Genomic DNA, 19,842 nt, shown 5'->3' with positions numbered 1-19,842 from the left:
GTGGCCCAGATAGATAAGAGTCCAGCATGTTCTAGAAAGCGAGTGAGAGAGCTTCGGTTAAAGTGATTATTTTAATCCTCACACTGTGATACTCTGACTACTGATAAAACCATGTATCTGAGTGAGAAATCCAATGGTTCAAATCAAATGTATATTTCCAAAATCAACTTTAAAAATGGAAAAAGAAATACATATTTAATCAAAATCAAAATATGTAGACATATCAAACAATGCAATCATAAATAATATTCAATATTTTATTCAACAAACAAATCTAGCGTTCAAAGATTTGGAGTTATAAGTTCTTTGTTTTTTAAGAATCATGGTTTCCACAAAAAAATATTAAGCAGCACTATTACTATATATAAATATTAACATTGATAATAATAATACATGTTTTTTTTAAACACCAAACCAAATCATGTGACACTAAAGACTGGAGCAATGGCTGCTGAAAATTCAGCTTTGACATCATATAGGTCTATTATATTAGAAAACTGTTATTTGAAATTGTTATATTATTTCACAATATTACTGTGTTTTTTTTAAACTAATTAAATACAATTAAGTTACTAATTAAACTTTTGATTCGTACTGTATATCCAACCATTACATAATCTTAATAGGACTGCTGTTATATAATTCATACCATATGCATAATTAAAAAAGCAATACCAAGTAACAAAAACATTAAGTCACCCCATCCAGTAATAAAACGTGTTAAAATCTCCATTAGAGATAAAACTATTCTCTAATATGACTCTTTTCAGGAGCAAATCATTCTTAATGTTTCACAGTAGTGTCTTCGAGAGCTGTATAGTCCCAAACCACCGACATTTTAACATGTATGAATAGTATTAACATTTCTAATTTTAACGGTAAAATATCTTAAAGGGGTGGTTGATTATGATTTCACGTTTTTAACTTTAGTGTGTAATGTTGCTGTTTGAGCATAAACAACATCTGCAAAGTTACAACACTCAAAATTCAAAGCAAAGGGAGATATTTTATTTTACAGAAGAAGATTTTTTAAGGACTAACGAAAAGAATATGCTAATCAATAGAAGAGAGTTAACTTCACATCAGCAACATAAATTAATCAACAAACAATTTAGAAATGTCCTGTTGCATTCTACATGTTGTCACTTCTTGAATCTCTCCATCTTTGTCCGACCTCGGTTTGAACATAAAAAGCCCAATGTTTTTTTTTTTTTTTTTTTTTTTAGTGCTGTCTGTGTGAGGTTATCAGAGGAGAGCTGCTAACACACACACACACATACACACACACACACGCGCGCTCTTGAAGCTCCGCCCTCTGTGCGAGCAGCAGCTCGTTTGCATTTAAAGGGACACACACAAAAACGCTGTGTTTTTTGCTCATCCTCAGAAAGTGACAACATTTAACATTCTATACAAAATTTCTGTGGGGTATTTTGAGCTAAAACTTCACATACACACTCTGGGGACATCCGAGACTTATTTCACATCTTGTGAAGATGGCATTATAGGATTTAATATGCATCTAACTGGTGTGCATGCGTGGTAAAAAATAAATAATGCACAGTAGAAAACGGGAAGCGCTTTTGAAAACCAACATTTCTGGCATTTTTGGGGACAGGGCACGTTTACTTACTGGAGTAGGATTTTTCTCCATCTCTGGTAAGATAGCAATTATGATGATAAGTGTGTTCATGAATTATTAGGGGTGCAACGGATCACAGTTAATCCGTGATACGGACCAGGCCCCATGGTTTGGCACGCATGTGATTCGAGGATTAAATGCTAAGTTTAACCATCATAGAGTGAAAGTGTATCATTTGGACGTGTTTTGTCTTGCCAATTTACTCATTCAAATGATTTTAAACGTGGAAGAAGAGGCGAAAATCGGGACTCGATTTCGCAGAGAGAGAGAGAGAGAGAGAGAGAGAGAGAGAGAGAGAGAGAGAGAGAGAGAGAGAGAGAGAGAGAGAGAGAGAGAGAGAGAGAGAGAGAGAGAGAGAGAGAGAGAGAGGTGTTTCAGACAGCGCTCGAACACCAAATTAGTTCCACTTTCGCGTTTACTTGAGCTTGAACGGACATATACACACAAAATTATGTCAAAATACCCATCTCAGCAAGTATTATCTCGGTTATGTCGTAAGTGAACAGTTGAGAAAGAAACTGGATGTGTATCAGTATATTCGGTTGGTGCATTCGTTCTTAAAGTGACAGCAGCTTAATATTCCTGCTGTTGTCTGTCATTTATGTTAAAATACAGCTTTGACAAAGATAAACTTTCTATTGTGAACAAATATTGTTAGAAGATAGTGAGGAGAGCAGTCAGGAGGAAAGTGATGACAACGGCTTGTAGGATAAGTGTGCCGCGTAAAACGTTCCCTTGAGAACCAGACCAAAAAAGTTATGTGCACCACAAATAAGCTATTTGTAGGCTGATTTCACCAAAAAGTGAAATCAAAACAAGCTCTTTGTTTGAGCATCCTGACGAGCCCGACAACATCAGCACTGGCTCAACCAATGGTGTGAATTTGGGGCGGGGCAATCTGTTTGACTGACCAATAGAAGACAAGGAATGTTTAGGAAACCTGTTTGGAAAACAGTCCTTATTTTTACAATTTTGTTTGATGAAGCTGGTGCCACAGATATTACACACTTCACTAAATCTCTGACTGAAGACAATCATCTTTTCATAACTGCTGGACAAAGATATCTGATATAAAAGATATCTGCACCCACGAGTGTTCTTACTCACTGCTGAATGGACCTATTAACTACTTAGTTGTATCACTCCCTCATTCTCCACTAGTATATGAACCACTCACCATCTCTCACCCTCTCCCTCTCTCTCTCTCTCTCTCTCTCTCAGCCCCCAATAAAAGCTCAGGAAATGATGAGCATCCTTCAGAGTCCACATGATAGACAGACAGAACGCGGAGGAAAGTCAGAGACAGTGAGAGCTAAGTAACCAACAACCCTGAGAGCGAGAGAGGGTTGAAAAATCAGGGGATAAAATACAAAAACAAGGAATAGTGAATTTTTTCAAACCAAGATCAAAGTGAGGAAAGTGAAGAACTCTGTTGAAGATGGGTGTGGTGTTGGGGACCTTCTCTATGCACACCAAACAGGTCACCTACAGGACAGGTAGGATCCAATTTACACATTAACCAGATAGAAATACGTTCACTAATGAGTAATTGGTTTGTGAGATCGAAGGATAGATAGATGAGAAGGATGAGAGAATTAGACGATATTAGATTCAGTGTCATTTGGATGATTTTCAATAGATTTTTTTGAGTGTATGCTTTTTTTCTTTCTTTTTTTTTTTTACACTTAATAATCTTGTTCTACTTAGTGTGTGACTTCAATGTCTGCATGTGTGTTTCTAACCCAGATCATTTTTGGAGAACAAAATTGCAACAGAATGCCTTTGAAGTTGGCTAAAACAGAAAAAACTCCTCTTTATGGCCGTGTTAAAAGGGGGAAATGGTTAATAAAGAGACTAAATAATTTTTTTATTCACTTCCACAAATTCCAGAATTTATATCTCAAAGGGCAAGCAAATAGCAATTTTATTTAGCCAAATTTTAGTTTCAATAAAGTAAATGAGAATGCATGTGCGAAGGATGAATTGAATGTGTTGGAATATGCTGACATGGGCTTCATACAAGGCATTATGAGTTATGAAAGTTTTACATGGCCATTTATTCCAAAATGATTACCTCCTATAACGCCCAGAGCTGAGAGGATGGAGGAGGCGATTTGAAAAGCGGAGTGATCAGGCTGCAAGTATGCAATAAGAAAATGCATAAAGAGGAAAAAGAGAAGGCGGATTGTTAGAGATTATTTATGCCTTGAAGGCTAATTAACCAACACTGTATGCATATTTACCATTTCTGATTCGCCACAGCCTTAATGCGCTACAGAATATGCTAAAACAATACCAAAGCAAATCAACAAATCAACACCACTGCACTCACATGTGTGAGCATGTGTTTATACTCACTCATAAGAGCAATAGAGAGCCACACTTCATATCCACAAACACACACGTATACACACATCGGAGACCTGAAGAAAGATTAAGGAGCCGAGAGGATTACGAGTTCTGGGCAGAAAGACAGAAAGCTTGTTTGAAGTCTTCAGTAAAATCCCCAGGAGTTACAGGAGCTGCCTGTGAGTTTATAACTAGAGACACAAACTGCATGTGTCAGCTATGGCACTCAGCCCTGACGGACTATAACTTCTGCTGGATTTCTGAACGCCGCTACTTCAGGTTCATGCATTGGGGATAAAAACTGTGATGATGATCACTAGGAGATTTCAGTTTTAAATATGTTTAAATATAAATAACTTTAAATATGTTTCTCTAGTTTTGTAGTTTGTAGGAATGGCCTATATATAATGCACTGCGACTGCACTATTGTTTTAAAATACTGTTTGTATTTGTGTTTGTGTTAAACGTGTAGGTTTAACTCACTCAGGAATAGTTGTACTTGGTGGACTTTACTTTAAGATACATTTCAAACAGTAACAGTTAACAGGTAATTTTAGTTTTTAGCTAACTAGAAAATGAATTCCAGACATCACAAAACAAGTTATTAAACAAAATCAATAACGACGCTGTAAATAAAGCTGACAAACAGTTAGAGCATGAACCAGTATCGTAGTGTTAAATAGCTGTCACCCTTGCTGCATCAAAAATCGTAGGCTTGCAAGCCCGTCTAGATCGGCCCAATATCGGCATCCGATAGAACGGGGGAAGGTCTCGTTGTGTTATTGTCTTTCTGCGTGGCAAAGTAATTTAATTCCATTTAAGCTTTTATCTGACTCCATTTTATCACGGCCTCGGATTTAGGTTAGATTGTCAATTGGTTGTTGGTCAAACCTATAATAGTTTAGCAATACATTTGATTGTTCTATTTAACTCTTTACTTTATATTTTATTCATTCATTAGGAATCTATGTCGCCAATGCCAGCCGCTTAAGCGGATCTCACGGTCACAAACGCGCCAGTCTGATAGATAGATAACCAGAGGTTATGGGTCCTCCCTCCACTGAGGAGGTTAACAAAAACAAAAACAAAACCGGACACTGTTCTGAACTCACGAAAAATGCAAGTTGGTGTTCAACCCACTGGTTGAGTGAGGTTGGTCTGCAGTGCGATCAGAGTGAGGTAGCAAGGGCAAAACAAACAGAGAGCTACTGTGAAGAAAATACCAAGCCTTCCTTCTTATCCTCCAAGCACTGAGTGTTGATCAGTCACACCTGCTGCCACTCACTCATACAGCCGAGACGTGGGGGGAGGGGCCACTACCTGAGAGAGAAAAGGAACACACACCAAACCAAACACATGACCCTTAGGCCCCGTCCACACTACTGCGTTTTCGTTTAAAAACGGAGACCTTTTGCTACGTTTGCACCTCCCGTCCAGACTAAAACGGCAAAAACGGAGACCCAAAACGGAGAAGTTTAGAAACGCTGCCGACCCGTTTTTCGTTTTGAATCTCCGGAGGGCGTTTTAGTGTAGACGGGTCAAAACGGAGGACTTTAGAAACGATGACGTAGTAGAGGCTCAGCTCGGCTCTATGATTGGGTGTCATCAGTCATGGCGTAGGCCTATATCTTTGCTAGCAGCTGTTGTACAAGTAAATTCTGCATTTTACAACGCTATAACTGCCTACATGCGCCGGAGTCAAGCTATTATTCGAGCGATCTGTGACAATTCCCGTGTGCAGCGGCGGCGTTGACCGTACATGGAGCGTCGGTTTGGGGTTAACCCAGAGCATGGTGGGATAATTTTATCAATGAAGTTGTGTTTGCACCGGCACGCGCATGCCCAGTGTTGGTGAAAGGTCACGTGATCCGCGTTTTCAGTCGTTTTAATGTGGACGGAGATCAATTCTATACGCAGCTAAAACGCTGGTGTGGACGGAGATCGTATTCGTTTTAATTATCCGTTTCTAAACTAAAACGCAGTAGTGTGGATGGGGCCTTAGGGTCTTAACAGTAGTATGAATGCAAATTGGAAGTAGCCTACTATATCCGCCATATTGTCATGGTCATGTGACCTATGGCAGTTGCGTCACTTCACTTCCATTCACAAATCCTCTCCCGTGACCTCATGGGATTGTAAAGCGTCCATCAAATGCACTTCAGAATCTCACCGGAAGTAGTAGGTCATTTGAATACTTTTCGCCAATACTGTTTATATTATGAATTTGGACATATACTCGGCTCACATACAGTACTGTTTTTCGCTAACTATGTAGTATTCGGACACAGCGCCTAATTTTACACCTTGGAAATTTTCTAATAATCAATCAATAAATAAATAAATAAATGAATAAAGTTTTTTTTTCTATTTTGTGATATTTGAGGAATATAACACTTAATATAACAAACCAACCTAAGTAACATTTACTTAAAGTCATTAGTTACTTTTAATTCGTTACAGTTACTTAAAGCTTCTTAAAAATAAAAAAATAAAAAATTTCTACATGCTTGAATTGACTACAAATTTAGTTCAAATACATGGTTTATATTGGGTGTATTTGATTCATTTTAAAGCTATACAAGGGTTCAGGCTGTTCTTCGGACCATTGCATGTTTCCAAGGGTAAGTAAATCATCAGTAACCACCTCCCCAAGTGCATTAGCAGATTCAATAAGGCGTCTAAATAGAGAAAGTCCAACATAGACACTTTTTGAGTGAGAAAAAGAGGCTTACACCTGCTTGAGTGGATTTCACACATGCCAGTCGTTTGCTGGATATTATTGTTTCTCTTCCATGGACGAGTGCCAAAGCAAGAAGAATACCATTACAAATGTCTTTATCCTGTGTAAGACAGGTGGTATTAGATAAAGAGAAAGAGTTTAGTGCAGACAGGGTTGTGGTGATGGAGTGCAGATGTGTATGTGCTAGAATGAGGATATCTCTGGATATCTTGGCCTGATTTTCAGGTCAGTCCTGTGGGATTTGCGTAATACGCAGTCGTGAGGGTTGATTAGGAATGACTCATTACCTTCAACTTCTCTCTACACTCCCAGCCCAAAGCTTGTCCATCTGAAGTCTCTTCTTTTTTGTATTATTAATAAGGTTACAGATCTGCTGTTTTGAAACTCAGACATCCCTTATTGGCAATTTCTTTTCCTCTGTAGTCTCTATCTTTCTGTATCTCTATGTCCGTCTTTTTACTCAGAAAAGTTTGTTAGATCGGTTCGCTACTAATGAGGGAGAGCATGAAACAAACAATAGGTCATTTTACAATGCATTCAAATGGTATATGTACAGTACACAAAACAAAAAAGCACATTTGTGCATTCACACTAAAAATTACTTGATCCATGAAACATTCTTTTCTGAGTCGCGCACAATGGCTGGAAATGAACAATGGATGATAAAACAAACTACTTACAGCCGTACCACAGCTCATTTGATATATGTGGAACAGGATTTCCCTACATTATTGGGACCAAATGACTCCACAAATGCAGTAAAATCTGAAATATCTTGCAATGACCAGCCAGTGATACACTGTAAAAAATGTTTGTACAAACAAGACTAAAAATGCTAAAACATGTTAGAATAGTTGTACATTTTAATGTTTTAACTTTATTTGTTATAATTGTAATTTTACTATACAATATTGTCAAATGTATGTTTTTTGCAAGTATGAATTACAATAATTTACGATGAAAACGGTAAAGGAGATTCCCTGCATGACACGTGACTACATTTTATATGTAAGCAATTTAGTTTCTTATTTTTAGTTATTTATTTTTACTCGATTTAGTTTTGTTATTTACTTAGTGGTTATTATTTCTTTAAAGTAAAAAGCAGATTTTTTTGTAGCTTGGTAAATTAACATTATATCACATAATGAAATGCAGTATTCGGTTATAATTTTTATAATTTGTTAAACTTTTAACATGCCATCCCATAATACGTGAAACATTGTCACTATATTTTTATTGTCAATTTCAGGCAACCACAGAGGCTGTTTATTTTTTGTTTGTTTTTTACAGTGTTCCTATAAGGTAAAATACTTGATAAACTAACCAATAAGTAATAATAAATAATAATACAAAAATAATAATCAAATAATAATAAATAAACACCATAAATAATAATAATAAAGTTTTAAAGGGATAATATTTTTGGATATTTCACTCAAAATAAAAAGTTGTGTCATCATTTTTTAAAGTTTTGAGTTTTAAGGATCCAGTGTTGTTTTGGCCACCAGTGACTTTCATTGTATATGACGGATGAAACATAGTATGAACATAAACAGTTGAAGATTTCACAGAAAATAGAAAAACAAACATAAGGTTTGAAACAAGGTCTGTTGTATAGGACTAGATGTTGATATCCCTCAATTAATGTGTACTTGAGGCACCGATGAGACTTCGTAGGACGGTCAAATGAGTGATGGCACCCTTTGAGTTATCAAGTGAGCGCCCTCCTTCTTCGGTGTTTCGCTGATAGGACACCTCCAAAGAGTTCAGCAGTGAATCCCAGCGTCCCAGGTTCACTCGCTAGGTGCCATCAACTCACTTGAAGGCCCAGGAGGAGTCCTTTCTTTTCAGCCACTGGCTCCCCTTTTCAGCAGCCCTGGAGAGGTCTTTGACTGCCTGCCGATGGGCCTTCCCTCGCACTCCCATCTCCCCGAGTAGCCTGGATGTTGAGGTGGCTACGAACCCTCTGCAGGCTACTTCCACTGGGCGTACGTTCGCATTCCAGCCTTGTTGTTGCGCATCGGCTGCAAGTTCAGCGTATCTCAGCCTTTTCCGTTCATTAGCCTCCTCCACTGCACCCTCCCAGGGCACGGTGAGCTCTATGACGTAGACAAGCTTGAGTGAGGCTGACCGCAGAACTAGGTCTGGTCGCTGGTTGGTAGCTGCGATCTCAGCTGGGAAGCAGAGTTTCTTGTCCAAGTCTGCCAGCAGCTTCCAGTCCTGTGCTCTGCCCAGCTGCCCAGTGTCTGGTCTTGTGGTGGTGAGGCTGGCTTGACCCTCGCCCTCTCGAACAAATGGTGTCGGCTGCCACCGGAATGACGGTAGAGGAAGGGCATTCACACTTGTCCATTGACTTTCCAGCACTGCTGCAAGACACTTTACCACCTGGTTGTGCCGCCAGGTATACCGGCCTTGGGTGAGGCTGGTCTTGCATCCCACTAATATGTGCTTCAGTGTTGCTCGACTCTGGCATAAAGCACACGTGGGGTCTTGTCTTCGGCATACCAAAGGCTTAGGTTTGCGGGGGAAGGCAGGACATCGTAGGCAGCCCTGATGGTAAAACTTTCCCTGAATGCCTCCATCTCCCACAACTCATTCCAGGAGATCTTCCTCTTCTCCACTCCTTTCCATGCCATCCACTACCCTTGCTTTGCCTGCGCCACAGCTTGGGCACACCTTCCTGCTTCCTCCTCCCGACGTACGTCCTGGACCACCAGCTTGCGTCTCTGAGATGTAGAGGCCTTGCTCCACGCTGGTGTACTGGTCCCAAGGCTAAGACCACTCCTCCCCTCCTGCACTCAGCCCACGATGTCCTTGTGTCCGAGTGCTGCCTTTGCCTGCTCAGTTGGAGCAAATGGGGTCCACTTCCACCCAGTGGCCAGGATGGGGGCAGCTTGGGCTACAAATGGATCACTCGAACCCAGCAGCATCATCTCCAGTCTGACTTTGGTGCACTTGTACTCCTCTGTCAGACTGGAAATGGGCAGGTGTAACATCCCTTTGCCATAAAGCCCAATTCTGCTGAGGCACCTGGGAAGGCCAAGCCACTTCTTTATATATGAGCTGACCAGTCTCTCCAGCTTCTCCACCTTTGAGAGCGGGACTTCATAGAGGGTTAGCGGCCACAGGAGACGTGGACGTAGTCCATACTGCATGCACCAGAGCTTCAGCTTGCAACACGAGAGTGACTCAATTATGACAGAATTGTCATTTTGGGGTGAATTATCCCTTTAAAAATGGTTTGTTAGTTTTAGATGTAAGGTTAGAGGATACACATCATTAGCTCAGTATAAAAACAATAGAGGTCAATATAACAGTCCTACTAAGATAGAAAAACAAATGTATGTGCGTATAAGAGCAGCAGTGTGTAGACGAAAGTCATCATCCATCTTGCCACATTCAGTTTAAAAAATTGTAATTCAATAAGGAAGAGATCTGCTTGCTGTGTGCGTGTGTGTATGCGTGTGCAATAGAAATTAGCATTTCATCCTCAAACTCTTCCTACTGCTTCCCATCATGCAGAGCAACAGTTCCTGACACCGAATAACAAACGGGACCCAGCAGAAACAGCCAGAGCGAGAGCAAAGAAAGAGAAATGAAGGGAGTGAGAGGGAGGGAAATTTGTGGGAGGGGCATCAAGGAAGCAACCATATGCTTTTAGCAAGAAAATTCCAGCTTGTCTTCATTCACTGACAAGTAAGAGAAGAGTGGAGAGGAAAACAAGAGCAGGGGCTTCAACAAAGAAAGACAGACTGGCGGACTCAGCGCTTATTAGTTTGAACGTCGTGTCTCTGCGGTGACAACATGGGAGCAGTAGTGGGCACATTGACTATGCAGACAAGACAAAGACCATCCAGAGCCAGAGGTATGTTGACAAATGACAGATTATCCGACTTGTACTCACATAAATAATGCTGCATTATTGTTCAGAAAGACTAAAACATAAGGAGTTTTGAAGTATCAACAACAGCACTAAATCAATGGCTAACTCAGACCCTGAAAGGACTGAAAGAGCGCTCAAAGAAAAGAAAGAGTGCCCTATTTGTGATGGATAACACTTATAAAAAGACGTGATCTTTCCCTCCTCTTTCAAGAGAGCTGAAAGAGGATGGAATGGATGCATGGTTGAAACAGAGAAGATATGCAGTAGACAAGCAACACATCACGGTCTGCTGTTTACAAATGATGGTTTAACCTCGTCCCTCACTGATAAACATCATCGACAGAGTGTGTGTGTGTGTGGCATCTTGGTACGTGAGCGGTTGTTTTAACACTCTGCTCACATATCAACCCTCCTGTTCACATGCGCCCTGGTGTAGTTGTCATGGAGACAGCTTTCTAATGCTTGGTACAGCAGATGATGGGATGTTATGATCGACATGACAGCATTATACATACAGCACTCCAACTGTTTTTGATCAATTCACATGGATCACAAGTTTAATCATGGTTAAACTCGAGTAATATGTATCATTTATTCATCCAATCACTAAATTATACACTAAATTAGCACAGCAAATAAACAGGAATCTATTAAAACGTAATCTCTGTGCTTAAACATTTAAATACATTATATATATATATATATATATATATATATATATATATATATATATATATATATATATATATATATATATAAAATTTATGAAGTGCTCGAAATGCATAATTCTCCCAAAAATATTTTGATTATATATTTCACATTTGTCTATGTGATTTTCCTGCTTCTGTAAAACACAAAAAAAGATATTTTGTAAAATGTCCAAGCTGCTCCGTTCCGTACAATGCTGTTGAGCTCCACAAATATAAAAAGCATCATAAAGTGTCTCTTGAAATGTTGAATTTGAATGTAATTCATTTTCAATTAGAAAGAATGTAACAAAAAAATATTAAAATGAACTTAAGTAGAAACATACATTTATAACTGTCATTTTTAACTAGAAAAGCCAAGTTTGTCAAAACAAAGCCTTGTGGGAAGGTTTTTGGGGGAAAGTATTAAAAATCCTTGACATTTTTAAAGCCTTTAAAAAAGCCTTATTGACTGAAAGAGCGACAGAACTGTAAATATAATTTATTTCAATACATCATTAAAATAGAATTTTAACAGATTTCTCTAAAATGCATTACCCTGTGTTGAATAATAATTCAATAAATTCCACGTCCTGTCACTAATTCAATTTCCTTTAGGGTATAATTAATTCATTTCAAATCATGAACTAAAAGGGAGTCAATTTCTCAATTCTAAATTCCGCACAACCCCTCTGGGTGATTTAAATGCATACGACTGGTGGTTTTAATCAGATGTTTTTTTTTTGGGTGAACTATTCCTCAACAATCTCTTAAAGGAGTAGTTCACTTTTAAAAAACTTTTGCTGATAATTTACTCACCCCCATGTCATCCAAGTTGTCCATGTCTTTCTTTCTTCAGTCGAAAAGAAATTAAGGTTTTTGATGAAAACATTCCAGGATTTTTCTCCATATAATGCACTTTACTGGGCACCAAACGGTCCAAGGTCCAAAATACAGTTTCAGTCAGAGGTGGGTAGAGTATCCAAAAACTGTACTCAAGTAAAAGTACAAGTACTTATAGAAATATTTACTCAAAGTAAAAGTAAAAGTAATAATCTTAAAAGTTACTTGAGTAAGAGTAAAAAAGTATCCAATGAAAAAACTACTCAAGTAGTTAGTTACTAGTTTACACATAGGCCTATATATATATATATATTATATATACTGTATATGTAACATGATATTATTTAGATTTTTTTTTTCATTTAAATGACTATTATTATCATAATTAGATAAGCTATCTTTGCAACAAAAACAGAAGAGACAAACATTATTTCTGTATATCTATAGCCTGAAAACCATTGGCTGTCCTTTGGTTTGTATAATAGTATAGTAACTTATACAACTACATTTGGATTATTAGACAATGTCGGAATAAAGTGACTCTATGGAGTTTTGCATTCAAGGGATGGGAACCATTGACAGATTAGAAAGTGTTAAAACTCTGCACATGTGCTCGCAGTCATGTCATGCCCAACATAAACAACGATCAAATGCACGGATCTTCTTCTGTCTGTTCTCCAAAATGTATTTAAATGTAGGCTATATTTATGAAAGCATCTTTAAACTGGTTAACTGATTCTAATAAGGCAGGCAAAGGCATTCGTTTTCAAGTCGAGTTCGCACGCCACTGCGCAATACACACTCATTGTGTGTGTACACACATTCATAAACTGGACGATGATAGCTTATTTAATGTATAAAGTAATGTATATGTCCAAAAAAAGGGTAATGCCATACTTTGTAGTAATGCTATATGGCGTAATAATCTGTTTGGTTGTAAAATGTATTACCTGAATAAAATCGAATGTATCGTCGTGTGGAATCATTCATTCACAGACAGCTTACGAAGTAACATACGATGTTCAAGTTCAACTAATAAAGATCTTCATCGCTGGCAAAAAATATGATGCATTTGCAGATTTACTTTCTAGACTGTACTGTAGACTATGGACCGCCACTTCATACAACGTTCTTGATGTTCTTAAATCTTCCTGTTACGACTCCGAGACGATTCAGTGCGTGCAGGAAACTGAACAGATCATTCAAACTGATTCGCAAACCGATTTAGACAGATCTGCCCAACTTGTTTGATGAAGTCTTTGAACAGAATCGACTCAAAAGAGTGATTCATTTGTGAATTAAGCATCGCTCATGCCCAGAAAAAAGAGAGAGCGCGCGCTTAGAATAAACTACGTACGCTTTTAACAACATATTGCATTAAAATAAAGTAACGAGAGGAACGTCGCCAAACGTAACGAAGTAAAAGTACAGTTTTTTCATTAGAAATCTACTCGAGTTAAAGTAAAAGTACCCACAATTAAATCTACTCTTAAAAGTACAAATTTTCCAAAAAAATACTCAAGTAAATGTAACGAAGTAAATGTACTTCGTTACTACCCACCTCTGGTTTCAGTGCAACCTGCAAACTGTTCAAAGGGCTTTAAACGATTCCAGACGATGAATAAGGGTCTTATCAAGCGAAACGATCGCTCATTTAAAAAATAAATAACAACGTTTAAGTTTTATAAGCTCACATGCCCGCCTTGCTCTGTTCTGTGTGACTCTCCTGTTCGAACTCGTTCATCAAAATGAACAAATCTTTTTTTCGAGTCATTTGATTCATTTAACGACCGAAATGAACGAATTGACTCGGAAAAAGATTTGTTCATTTTGATGAACGAGTTCGAACAGGAGAGTTACACAGAACAGAGAAAGGCGAGCATGTGAGCTTATAAAACTTAAACGTTGTTTTTTTTTTTTTTTAAATGAGCGATCGTTTCGCTTGATAAGACCCTTATTCATCGTCTGGTGTCATTTAAAACCATTTGAACAGTTTGCAGTTTGCACTGAAACTGTCTTTTGGACCTTGAACCGTTTGGCAACCATTGAAGTCCATTATATGGAGAAAAATCCTGGAATGTTTTCATCAAAAACCTTAATTTCTTTTCGACTGAAGAAAGAAAGACATGGACATCTTGGATGACATGGGGGTGAGTTAAAAGTGAACTAATCCTTTAACCAAAAAACTCTTAATGCAAAATTAAATGAAACTGCTGCCATCTGGCAGATGGTATTTAGTTCCTTTTGCTCCATCCAAGACCTTTTATACTGGCCTGAGATCCCTTTGCTTGGCTTCTCGTCTCTATCTGAGGGGTGTGACTCAACCCCAGTCCTAATAAGAGGGGAGTTTAGATCTGCAGTAACAAGTGACTTACACTGCCTTTACAGCAGCTGCTCATGAATATCCATCCTGCTGTTTAACTATTTGCTTGCTATTTGTCACTTTTCCCTGACATCTAACCCTATAGATCACTGTGTGCTCCATTGCGTAATGTGGGCGGCTTGCTCTGGTTAATTACCTCTTAGCGGGATATAGTTGAGTTTGACGTCAAAGGCTGGCTTCTAAATTAGAGTCTTATACATAACCCCAAAATGCTGAACTGGAATTATTTGTTTTCTTACACTTGGCCTGTACTGAGAAGAATGTCAGCCAACTTGATTTAACCTGTCTTTATAATTGGCTCATTAAAATGCTCATATTTGACACTGAATTAGCTAATAAAATAAAATACAACACTCTACAATCATAATTAATTACTGGTTTTCATTTGCAACCATACGTTATAGTGTGTCATTAGTTACATGTCAAACGATGATCTCTGCACTGGTAAAAACATCTCATTTTCATTTTTGTCATAACAGATTTTCATTACAATTTGCTTGGAGTTAACCAATTTCAATCTCCAGTGATTTCCTAATGAGTTCAGATGGAACATAATTAATTTAAGAGATCATCTCAGTAATAAAATCAATAAAAGATAGACATCGTAACAAGACAAGAAGGCTTGTGCTGATGTTGTTTTAAACTTTCATCTATCTCTGTGCTAGAGGAAGCACTCTAATGGCACTAATAACAGCTTGAATGGAGAATGTGTCTTTAAAGTTTATTTTAGTGTTCCTACTGCTGCTGTTTTCAAGGACTTTGTTGCTGTTTTAAGCATTAAAGAGGAAGAGAGAGAAATGGATGGATGAAGAGAGAGAGTTTCAGACACACGCTGTGTTCTGTTGCACTTCTGCTCTCCCAGACAATTTTTTTCCTGTGCTAATGTCTCTCTCCTATTCCATCTTTCAACTGATCTCTCTGTTTTCCCATACTGAAAACACACATCTTCAACCCATTGTCTTTTGTGTAATAGCCGTCTTTTCCATTTTCAATTTCAATTTCCAAGTAATTTATTGCCATGATTGTTTTAACAAAACACACACACACACACACACACACACACACACACACACACACACACACACACACACACACACACACACACACACACACACACAACAGTGACAGTAATAAAATAACATAAAAAAATATTTTAAATTAAATTAAGAATATAAAATAATATAAATATAAAATAAAATATACGTTTGTAATACACATTAATTGTGCAGATAATGCTCTCTGCCTTTCTACATATTTATGTTTCCCTGGTTTTCTCTCAAATTCCATTGTCATTCTCACTGTCACATCAGTTTGCATGTGTTAAAAAGAAGAGAGGTGATAATTAAGACTGATGAAATGAGGGGCTGCCCTGTTGAGTTAGAAGCTTCACATCATTCCAGTGAGATATATTCACTATAGTACATTCTTATCACAGTTATCAGACAGATCGGAAAATGTCTGGGAGTTGTTCAAGACACATTCAGTCCAGATTCAAGCTTATATTCTCCATCACAAACATATCTTGTCGAACTGGTTATAATAGCTTCAGTCTTTCCAAATAGACAGAATTTGTTTTAAAATGTCAGAGATCTGTTAGAGATTAAGACTGAAGCAAACAAGCCTGGCGAAAAAATGAAGAGCAAGCTGAAGGATCTGAAAATAGCTGGTGCAAAGAAAAGATTGGGATTTGACTGAGAGTGTGTTGTGTTTTAAGATAATACTACAATGATTCTGTCATCATTAACTCACCTTCATGTCGTTCCAAATCCTTATGGCTTTCTTTTATCTGTGGAACACAAAAAGAAGATGTTTATAAGAATGCTGACATGCTCTTTTCAAATGGTGTAAGTATGATGACCAGGGACTGTTAAACTCCTAAAATGATAGAAAGCATCATCATATAATTCATGCACAATATTAAAAGGCTTCAGATGTCATCTCATAGCTTTGACATAGGCTAACTGTTTACTGATTTCTTTATCAAAGATAATCATGGAATTGGGAAGAAAAGCATTAGAGCATTTTTAGCTATGATGAATTTAACTCACACATAACCAGCATCATAGGCGGTGTAGTAGACACACCTGAGTGAAATATGTCCACACTGACCGAACTTTCCAAGGAATAGAACAGAAAAAAGGGAGACAAACTCTGACAACAGCATTATTTTTCAATAATTGTATGTTGTATTTTGGATGATAATGTCCCCGGTCCCCGGATAATGCCCTCAGTCAACCAGCATAAACCAGCCTGTAATAACCTAGAAATTCATACTACTCTGAGCAGGACTTTTGCTGTGATAAACATGAAATCATCAATTTATTTGTTTTCCATAATTTGTCCAAACTAGTCTGAAATGGCTAGAGAGGTGATTATTCTTTATCATTCTTGTGTGACTGTGATGGTGCATTTATGTGTTCAGGAAAAAGGGACAGTGTTGAGAGCTGTGTGCAGGAAAAAAAGAAGGAATAAAACTCATTAGTGACTGAGAGCTGTTACAGGCTGTGCTATAAATCACAGGGCTATTGTGGCCATATGTTGAGTAAAGGGGAAAATGGAGGTAATATATTGTCATTGACAGTTTAAAGGTGCTGTATGTAATTTTTTCACTTTACAGCACTAAAGAATAAAAATACCGTAATATGTTTGCAGATATTTAGGAAACATGCTTAGTTCAAATACTTATTTCTCAGAAAAACAATGCTACAGCCAGTTATTCTATAGGCTACTTTGAAATGTGCATTCCGTGTCAGAATGTCTTTGTTTTGGTCTGTGCGAATATAGGCTATTATAGCCTATAGTATAATAATATTAATAGTAGGCTAGTATTTAATTGTATTTTGACACCACAGGTTGCCAGTTGGGGGAAGAAAAAAAAAGCGAGCGAACTGGGTCAGAGATCGCAGATTCTACTGAACTAAAAAGCCTAGGCATCCATCTAAAAATCTCTATGAAAGGCAGGATATTAAAGGGTGGTTGATTATGATTTCACTTTTTTAACTTTAGTTAGAATGTAATGTTGCTGTTTGAGCATAAACAACATCTGCAAAGTTACAACGCTCAAAGTGTAAAGCAAAGGGAGATATTTTATTTTGCAGAAATAGCTTTTTAAGGATCACAAACAGCTGGTAGGGACTATAAAGAGCTTCTTTAAGGGTTAGTTACTGTACATCACTGAAATTTACATAATCACTGCCCCGGGAACACGATTTATAGATTATCATGACAGAATATGCTAATCAATGACTAGAAGATGGTTCACTCCACATCAGCTATTTAAATTCATCAACTAACCATTCAGAAATGGCCTATTGCATTCTATATGTTGTCACTTCTTCTTGAAGTCTCTACATCTTTGACTCCGGTTTGAACATAAAAGGCTAAAAGTTTTTGAAATTTCCAGTGCGTGTCTGAGGTCATCAAAGCTACAAGCTCTTGAAGCTCCACCCTCTGTGCAGGGAGCAGCAGCTCATTTGCATTTAAAGGGACACGCACAAAAACAGCAGCACGTTTTTGCTCACCCTTAAAAAGTGAATTTTAACATGCTATAAAAAAATTCTGTGGGGTATTTTGAGCTTAAACTTCACAGACAATGTTAGCATCAGTTAGATTTAATAGTAGGGTTAAAATGGTTAAATTTGAGGGTTTTTTCGCTTTTTTCGTCTTCCGGGTTTAAAATCTTCATCACAGGGTGTGACGTGGCAGTGCACTGTGAGTGCATTGATGACTCATCGGTGTCTCATAATTGAGACTGAGTTTTCATATCCTATGAGAAGACACCATCTCTTAATTATTCATGACACCACGTGGATCTTTCCAATGACAGACATGTCAAACTGTGATATCGCGTAGTAGATGAGAGAGGAAATCATGGGACGCACGCAAGTGTTTGTTTTCGTGGTGCAAAAGTCCAATTGGGTTGAATATGTTTCCCCGCGATGCTGCCCGGGCTAGGCTCTGGCTCCGGGCGGTTGGTTTTCTATCAACCACGGACACATCTAAACGTGTGTGCCGCAAACATTTTGCCCGAATTGTGGACTTCGCCTTGTTGACAACCAATGCAGGTTGCATCTTGCGAGTGATGCGGTACCAAGTCCCGGGGACTTTTCTATCCCTTCAGAGGTGTGTGTGTGTGTGTGTGTGTCTAAAATGAGAAGTCATCCACCTCCACATAGCCATCTTTATTATGTGGGTTCAGGGGGCGCGTAGATCTAGGCTATGCACGGAATTTTTTTTTTTTAAGCGGAAAATGAATAATTTTCAAATATATGTGGTGTCTATAAACAACTATATATTTTATAATGACATTATAATTATACATGTAGCCTACATTACAGTATTTCTGAATTGCTAAAACACATTTTTTGAATGTTTCTCTCGCTTTCTCAAAACCTTAAACACAAATCTCCAAACTTAAGCTACACTGTCAAAACCTTTGACTTGTCTTGCTATATCAAACAATTGCTTCAGAACTATGTTATCTTTACCCAAAACCAAACACTGTTTTCAGATAACACACACATCCAGCTAATCCATAAACACTACACAGCAGTCATTACACACTACAGAGATAAATGCAAAACACTGCACTCAGGGCAGAGAAGGGGGAAAATTATATTTATTATGAAGTACTTGCACAATCCAGCACACATATAAATGTAGTCACAAACAAAATATGCAGCAGATCGATAGCAAGCAATGTTTTGGAATCAAATTTCTCTCAAATGAAGGACCATATGGACAATAATGGTCTCCTGCTGTTGTGAGAACATACCTCCTTCCACCGGCATGTGGCAGTCTTTCAATTCTAGCAAATAAAACCTCTTGTTAGAATTGTACAGACAGGCCTAATGCATTGAAATGTCACCAAATATGTACAATACATAAAAAACTATTCTTTTTATGTAATACTACTATTAGTTTGAATGTAATACTGCAAGAAAAGGGCCAATTTTTTTGGATATGTTACAGTAATTTACTGAGACATTCCACAACTGTACATACTGTACTGTAAGTTTGAGGGAGCACAAATGATAGTACACTTCCCTGTTCTCTTCTCTGAATGTCCTGACAATGGAGGCCACAGAGAACCTGCTTATATTTGGTTGAACACGGAGTCCTGCTTCCCTCATTCCATGAACCAGAACATGGATTGTTTCTCTAATTTCATTGGAAATGATGGCTCTTGTTCTTCCTCCTCCTCTTCTGTCTCTTCCTCCTCTGTCTCTACCTCCTCCTCCATCTCTTCCTCCTCTGTCTCTTCCTCCTCTGTCTCTACCTCCTCCTCCTCCTTCATCTCTTCCTCCTCTGTCTCTA

General features: G+C 38.0%; 1 protein-coding gene across 2 annotated transcripts in view; it reads left to right on the top strand.

The window, feature by feature from the left end:
- The window catches only part of LOC130082917 (Kv channel-interacting protein 1-like), a 50,921-nt gene that overhangs the window by 21,530 nt on the left and 9,549 nt on the right, over positions 1-19,842 (top strand). The window contains exon 1 of one of the 2 annotated variants that reach the window (XM_056247840.1): positions 2,900-3,138. The exons of the other annotated variant lie outside the window; for it this stretch is intronic. Within the exon in view, the coding sequence (XP_056103815.1) occupies positions 3,081-3,138 (58 nt within the window). The 5' untranslated portion in view covers positions 2,900-3,080. Of the gene's footprint in view, positions 1-2,899; positions 3,139-19,842 lie in introns of those variants that run through there. 2 annotated transcript variants of the gene reach the window in all.

The sequence above is a fragment of the Rhinichthys klamathensis genome, unplaced genomic scaffold (assembly GCF_029890125.1).
Source record: "Rhinichthys klamathensis goyatoka isolate OS25496 unplaced genomic scaffold, OSU_Roscu_1.1 h1tg000050l_1, whole genome shotgun sequence".
Classification (NCBI taxonomy): Eukaryota; Metazoa; Chordata; class Actinopteri; order Cypriniformes; family Leuciscidae; genus Rhinichthys; species Rhinichthys klamathensis.
The sequence above is the reverse complement of the archived record's forward strand: the minus strand, read 5'-3'. Positions and strand labels throughout refer to the sequence as shown.